At 37.6% G+C, this 7,165-nt stretch overlaps 2 protein-coding genes across 2 annotated transcripts; both read right to left on the reverse strand.

Moving 5' to 3' along the window:
* Positions 1–5: 5 nt before the first annotated feature.
* Positions 6–2,463, reverse strand: LOC131664373 (uncharacterized). The gene is made up of 5 exons (XM_058935419.1): positions 2,200–2,463; positions 2,053–2,131; positions 482–1,953; positions 298–408; positions 6–229 (listed from the first exon to the last, which is right to left on the reverse strand). Exons 1-5 carry the CDS (start codon positions 2,277–2,279, stop codon positions 40–42), a joined length of 1,932 nt encoding a protein of 643 aa, XP_058791402.1. The 5' UTR covers positions 2,280–2,463; the 3' UTR covers positions 6–39.
* Positions 2,462–6,944, reverse strand: LOC131664377 (RIB43A-like with coiled-coils protein 2). Its single transcript, XM_058935425.1, has 7 exons — positions 6,369–6,944; positions 5,346–5,486; positions 5,112–5,272; positions 4,293–4,533; positions 3,315–3,542; positions 2,898–3,004; positions 2,462–2,810 (listed from the first exon to the last, which is right to left on the reverse strand). Exons 1-7 carry the CDS (start codon positions 6,492–6,494, stop codon positions 2,669–2,671), a joined length of 1,146 nt encoding a protein of 381 aa, XP_058791408.1. The 5' UTR covers positions 6,495–6,944; the 3' UTR covers positions 2,462–2,668.
* Positions 6,945–7,165: the final 221 nt, after the last annotated feature.

Raw genomic sequence — 7,165 nt, forward strand, 5'->3', positions numbered from 1 at the left:
ATGTTGCAATAATGTTTTTATACATGTTTTCAGTAAGTGTCACCGTGTTTCTGTATCTGTGGTAAATTTCTGAACTATCTGGGCATTACAGCGGGCAAGAAGTTGTTGGTAAAATAGCAATTCCCGAGCTAAGTCATTGTTTTGTTTTTGTAAAATATTTATTTTACTTTTGAAATCTTGTGTGCGTTTTTGGAATTTTTCGGTAAGCGAGTTGGCTTCTTCTTTCCATCTGAAAATAAAAAATTACCTATTGAAATACAACTCAAATCATTAGATTGGCTCAGTTATATAACTTACTTATTACTAAGTTTTTGATGAGTTTCAACATGTTGAATTAATTCGTTTGTTTTCTTATCATATTTTTCTTGTAAAGCTATGATGTTTGTTAATGGATCATAATGCACCATGCTAAAAAAGGGGAGAAAATAACTAATTAAGTATATTTTCTGTTTTATAACAAGTATTAGTAAACTATATTTACGTTTGCTGACTAGTATCTCTTCTGATTGGTAAATTATTTACAACAGTTGTTGGTCCATTAGGAAAATTTTCTGCATTTGAAATCTTTTCTTGTAGATCGCGAACTTTGATCTCCAATAATAGCTTTTCATGATTTCTCTTTTGTAATTCTTTTTGAAAAGAACTTTCCAAATTATATAATTGACAAGCTAAATTTTCTTTATCAGTAATAGATCGAGATAATTGCCTTTCAAAATTTGAACATTTCTCCATAATTTCTCTCTTACGACTGTCAGCTTCTCTTATCTGGTCCTCTACATCTCGAGAATTTTGAAATTGGACCCGTCTTAATGTCTCTGTAGTACTAGATAATTTTTCCTGCAAACGACTTATTTGAGTTTCCAAATCAAGAATTCTGTCATTGTTTATCGTTTTTTGACCAGATTCATTTATTTGTAGCCTAGAATCTCTTGGCTGTAGACTTTGTTCAAGATTCAGAATTCGAGCATGAGAATTATGTATAAAATTATTTGAATCTTGCTTAACCTTTTCTAATTCTTCTTCTGCTAATCTACGTTCTCGTTCAGTTCGATCTAATGCCGTTATTTTTTCTCTCAATTCAGCTTTTAATTCTTTAATTTCTAATTGGTACTTTTTTATATTTTTATTATACATTTCTTTGATTTTTGTAATTTCTGTATCTAAACGATTAGCGTTTTCATCCGATAATTTAGCTATGTTTTTTTCCAGCTTTATTTTTTCTTCTACAACTCTAGCTTCCCTTTTTAATATTACATTTTTTTCTTTCATTACAGATTCTATCAATTCAACAGCTTCTGAAACTTTAAGTTTAGCTTCATTTTCTCTCTTCATCATGTTACTTACAATTGTCTGTGCTTCCTTTAACTTTAATTCTAAATCAATTTTGGACTGCTTGATAAATTCAAGTTCGCATTTAGTAGAATTAAAATCCTCTTTTAGGGAATCTATTGTTGCTTGCTGAATCTTATCTTTTTCGCTAAATTGTTGCTGACAAATAGTTAATTGCTGTGAAATGTTAGTTTTTTCTTTTGTTAACTGCTCAATCATTTCTTTGTTTTTTTCTGACCGAGCTTGCTGTTGAAAAAAAGTTTCTTTGGCAGAGACTAATTTAGATTCTAGTACTTTAATAGCTTCAGAATACGCTTCTTTTATATTTACAATTTGTTCTTGATAAAATTTTGTACTTTTGTCATCTCTATTAATATTTCTAAGCTCTTCTTCTAAGCAATCTATAATTTTTAATGCCATTTGCCATAATTGATAAGTAGAATCCTTTTCCATTTGCATAATAGTTATTCGTTTTTCTAAATTTGTAAGAACTTCTTTATGCTCTTCTACTATTTGACAATTACCATGATTACATTCTGTTAAAGAAGCATGCAGAGCTTCATTAGCATTTCTATTTTCTTCTTGAATAGTTTTAATTTCTAATCGAAGTTTAGTTTGTTCCACCTAATCAATTTTACATTAGGAGTGAGCAAATTATTCATTACATTATAAGTAATAAAAAAATACGTTAAAATAATTGTTATCGATTATTTGCAAACTAACCTTGCACATGTTCAACTCTTCCTTCAAACTAGCGGAAATAGATTCATATTCGTGTAGAACAGAATTGTTATCAAAGAATCTACAAAAATAAACAAAAATAATCATGCAAATAAACATAACAAGACTTAAACATAACCTCTAGCTTACTTAGGCGGAAGTACATTTTCTTCCACTTCTGTCATCGTTTCTCTCAATTTTACACTCTTAAATTGTAAACAAACATTCATCAGTGTGTATACATTGTTTTTCGATTATCTTACAGCATTTGGATTTCAAAAAATGCGACAAGCTCGCCGACAGTCAGTTGTCAAGCGTCCATTATTTTCAAAACAAAATCAAAACATTGTGGTTGCTGCCGTCTGCTGGAGAGAAAGCCGCGGAAATTTAAATCGACCTCCGCTATGTACAGATGGCTCCACTGTCTAAACTTGTTCGATCAAAAATAAAATATAAAAATGCAATCTATGACTGCAAGAACATGTAAGCACTTTAATCTGGAAAGGAGAGAAATGACGTTTCCTTGTAGTTCTCGTACTACATTTTTATTGCGAAAAATTTTGGACACGCGCAGAGCTGACGATGGATTGCGAAAGGGAGAGGCAATTAGATGCGTTATTCATCGGGTGCTCTTATTGAACTGCTCGTAGAACTCGGGGCTCGGTTTATTTTGGTACACGAGTCGATTGAGGTAATCCTGGTGTGACTTTTGCTGCTCGGCCATTCGCAAATTCTCCTCGGCGATCTGCTTGCTGAGTTCTCTACGGAAGAGAAGGAAAAAACGGGGCGTAAGTAAATTTTCGGCAGTCCGACAATCTCAGGCGTGTCGTATATGTCTGCAAAATTACGCTCGTCGACGATCCAACTCCCGCTGATGACTCTCGGCGGCCCTGGCGTTTCCGTTCACCATTTTGTTCCAGTCCTCGTTTCTCTTGCTTTCCTCGGCTTTCATTCGCTGCAAGCGAGTTCGATTTTAGTTTTTTCCTCGTGCCGCCATTGTCTCTCTGACGGCATCGCTAAATTCAAAATCGAGAGCGTTGCGCAGAGCGTCATCGGCCTCAAAACCGAGAATAACGCGCCGCTCTGTCGCACATACGTACGTCGTGTCGGCTCTTTGTCAATTGGATTTTCTCGCGAGACGCGCGCACACATGCGCGAGCTAAGGCTCGTTTGAACGCAAATAAGAGTCGGAATTTATCATCGTTTCGGGCTGCAGCATCCGGCTTTCAAAGAGAAATAATAATAAAAGAGCGCAGCTAAAAAACCTGTATCTCTTGCATCTGCCTGCCCTGCTCGTCTCGAAAGACTCTGAGTTGAGCGGAGGTCATGCCCTTGAATCGGTTGGCTAATATTTTACTGGGCCCGAGTGCACTGTTGGCCAGATCCTTGGGCTCGGTAAGGAAGTCGCCGGTCACGTGATTGTAGATTTCCGCTCGCGCGTCCTCGTCCTCTTGAGCGGCCAAGCAGCGACGGCGTTGTTCTTGTTCTTCGGCCTGTGCGCGAAATATGTTTAAGCAGGTCATGAACACGCCACCTTGACGTATATATTTGCCGTTTTATTTCGCACTTCCTGATTTCGATCGAAATTAAGGAGCAAACGACCTCGACTGACGATTATTGAAGAAGTAAACGTGCGAATGCAGCTGTCATTGACGCGCGACAATACTGTTTGTCCAGTAATTGCTTCAAGTACGGATGCAGATATTGCGGCTCGCTATTCGACTGGCTTTCATCGCGATCCTCCCAGTGCGCGCAGTTCACCGATCGCAACTGCAATTCGTTAAAGCGTGCGCGAGAGAGAGAGAGAGATGTGCAATTTATCTGAGCTTATCGCGCCACGTATCGCGCTAATAAAATATTAACACGAATGATTTCTTCAGTCTGGCCGCAATGATTGTTTGTTGACGCGAGCGAAGAACATTCGTGTTGAATCTACGTTCGAACCAAATTCCATTGTGCAGTATCGCATGCAATGAGATTTGCTCCATTGGTTTGTAATCTTTTTTAATCCCCTGGCGCAACTTAGTGTACTATATAATCAATACGCTTGGAAAGACAGCACGCTGGGAGCTGTTTCATCTAACCAAGTGTTGGAGGATCGCTGCCACGCAATTCCATTGCATCTCAAACCGCTACAACGTTGTTCAGCCGAGCATGGATTATTTTTGCGCTTACGTCAGGTCGTATCAAATGCACACTCGAGAGCATTAGCACAAGCTATAGCGTATCTAGTAAAATCAAACCAAAGCCCGGTTGAATCTAGCCGTCGCTTCGTTGAGTCTTCGTCGACATTCCCGCTCCATGTTATCCAACTGCAAAGCCCTCTTGTCACGCGCCAAAACAGCTTCTTGGTACATCCTTTCGGACTCTGATCTTTCCTTGTCAGCTTGTCTTCTCTGCTGTACCTGCTGGACTATCCAACTCTGCATTTGTTCGCGTTGTTCGCGTCGTCGGTTTGCTCCGTTCGCATCCTCGCCCTCGAAACTGAAATTTTTTTCTTTTTAATGTACTATCTTCCGGCGTCCTGCGACGATCCCGAGGCTGTCTGTCGGGTAAGTCCTTCGTGCTTGGAGAGAATCTAACGAAAGTGAGAGTAACTGACATTTACGTGGTAAAAGCGCGCGTGACACGTGTCGCGAATGCGAAGTAAGCGTTGACGGGTTGCGCTTGTGGTCGGCTTTTTTTTTTCACTTTCTTTTGATGTGATGTCATCATAATTCACGCTTCCGACACTTGATTCTTTTTTTATGCTTCCCGATTGTTGAGGCGAGGCTTATTGCATCGTCGGGCTTCTTTATGCAAAATCTACCATTTGTGGAATGAATCTAACGTTTCTTTTTTTTTAGTTTATCAGCCAATGCGCGTCATCGAAATACACTCAAATTATTCAAACTGACTTTATCGATTATTGATATCCAATTTCAATTTAAAACCAGAATGCTGTCGAAAACATTACATGGTACATACATCAACTGAATAAAGCTTCTGTTATGACTCGAACCAAATAGTTTTTCAAAATATAGAAAATGAAAAAATTCAATCAAAAAAGACATTAAACGTACATCTGGGCAGACGCTGGTCCCAAACGATAATCGTTCTCCTCCCTCGGAGGTTTTGACTTTTTCAGTAATTCAGGATCATACAGGTCAAAGTCTCTTCGTTGCTGTGGTTTCTGAAAATTCTGCCTGAAGGCGTTGATTTCCTTGTTTAGTTGACGCCGTTCCTATAAAATTATGGAATACGCTTAAATAATATTCCGAATAGATGTATGAGAAAGAAAAAGAGTGTGTATATACTTGGTCGTGCTGCCTCTCGAGAAGAATGGCAAGTTGGCTGCTGCGAACTAGGGCCTCGTTTAAACGGCATTCTTCCTCCTTCTCCAACGCTCGTTGATGCTTCTTCTCCTCTACTTGCTTATCTAAAAACTCCTTGTCTATCTATGGAATTACAATGAAACAAACACATTCTTTCGAGCACTCAAGTGTTCTTTTGCAGTTCAAACGTGGTGGCTATTCTTTGTTGACGCATCAGTATTTGTGCTTATTTTTAATTTATTGAGTTTTTTAGAATTCCATGTGCAAAAATTGGAAGGCTACTCTCTCAAAATTATTATTTTTAATTTAGAAACTTAAAATACATGTAACTATTGACTGGGTTCGAAGATCTACAAATATTTCACATGTTTTGAGACTTTCAATACAACTTTGCAGATTTTCAATACTCTTACCCATAATTTTCAAATTTGTAATTTTTTAAAATCAAGCTTTAATTTAAAAAATATAGTAAAAAGAAACCACTAATTGTACTTCAATCCTGTATAATTTAAATTAATGAACAAGTTTTTGTAGGGTTTTCATAATTTTTACGATTTTATTTTTTTGAAAATTGAGCTTTGGTTGTATGTCACTCATCATAGAATGCGCATAATGAGGCTAAAATATTGCAAATGTAAAAATTAGTAACATACGCTAAATTATTGAAAACATTGAAAACTATGCTGCTGTTGAATGAGTAACTGCTTTACAAAGATTATAAATTTCGTCGTAAAAAGCTGTTGTAGTTTGTCATTTCTTACAAACAGCCTTTGCGATATTAATTAAATTATTAAACATGTTCATGTTTCATATAGTATATTGCAAATGTGATTTGATAGCATAAACAAATTAGCATAACCTCATTAAAACTACTTTACCCTTCATAATATTGACTTGTACTACTGAAATCGTATGTTGAATTCTTTTTAAAAATTAATTTGTGTTATTCGCTGCTCAATTTAAAAGCACAGATAAAAGTATAAACAATCTATCAATAAGGCTTACTCCGATCCTGCGAACACGAGGGTTAAAAATTCGTGCTTTCCTAGCCTCTTCAATCTGTCGTTTTCTTTCGATTGCAGCGGCAACTTTGAGATCTTGCTCGGTGCACTTTTTCTCAAAGTCCAGCATGACGTAAGCCACACTTTTGGACGGCCCAAAACAAGAACAATTCGCCACGAAATATTAGAAGGAGGCGCAGGAGAATAAGAAGAGCCGAACGCGCGCGACTCTCTCTCTCTCTCTCTCTCTCTCTCTTCGGATACACGCACGCATACACACGTTTCGCCGAGGGGGAGACCGAAAAATAAAGAAGAATGCGCCACGCACGCGAAGCCGTTGCTATGGCTCGTTTGGATTCCTGTTATGCTTGACTGTGCCTCAGATGGAAGATTGAGCTTCGAAATACGAGTACATCGAAAAGATAAGTTTGTATTGTCGAAATCGAAGGATTTTTCAATACGACTTCAAGGATAGACGGAAAAGGTTTTCAGCTCATTTTTTTATCGCCGTCTCGTATTATGTTCGTTTTCACGTGTATTTACATAAGTATCATTTATTTGTTGACATCATTATTGGCCAATTGGCATCGAGTTGTCAAGATGGAATTGTCGACAATGAAAAAACTGCAAATATTTCGCGTGCGCGACTGGAATTTACTGGAACTGTCATTGTCCCCGGTAGAACGAGAATTTTGAATTATTTTTCACGTCAGCGCAAGCTAACGACCGCGATAAGCACTCAAGTTACTTAAACTTTTCGTTCGCGCGGAAGAAAATAATCAACGCGTCCGCAGTAACTGC

Source organism: Phymastichus coffea, unplaced genomic scaffold (assembly GCF_024137745.1).
Source record: "Phymastichus coffea isolate CEN01 unplaced genomic scaffold, Cenicafe_Pcof_1.1 PCOF00043, whole genome shotgun sequence".
NCBI classification, from domain to species: domain Eukaryota; kingdom Metazoa; phylum Arthropoda; class Insecta; order Hymenoptera; family Eulophidae; genus Phymastichus; species Phymastichus coffea.

What these genes read in the sequence shown, in the direction of transcription:
- LOC131664373 (XM_058935419.1), bottom strand. Translation starts at nt 2,279, where the DNA reads ATGAATGTTTGTTTACAATTTAAGAGTGTAAAATTGAGAGAAACGATG. An exon ending in AAGAGTTGAACATGTGCAAG is followed by an intron (nt 1,954 to 2,052) that starts GTTAGTTTGCAA and finishes AAAATTGATTAG; the next exon opens with GTGGAACAAACTAAACTTCG. An exon ending in CATCAAAAACTTAGTAATAA is followed by an intron (nt 230 to 297) that starts GTAAGTTATATA and finishes TTTTATTTTCAG; the next exon opens with ATGGAAAGAAGAAGCCAACT.
- LOC131664377 (XM_058935425.1), bottom strand. Translation starts at nt 6,494, where the DNA reads ATGCTGGACTTTGAGAAAAAGTGCACCGAGCAAGATCTCAAAGTTGCC. An exon ending in CTAGATTCAACCGGGCTTTG is followed by an intron (nt 3,543 to 4,292) that starts GTTTGATTTTAC and finishes TTTCGCGCACAG; the next exon opens with GCCGAAGAACAAGAACAACG. An exon ending in GGCAGATGCAAGAGATACAG is followed by an intron (nt 3,005 to 3,314) that starts GTTTTTTAGCTG and finishes ACTCGCTTGCAG; the next exon opens with CGAATGAAAGCCGAGGAAAG.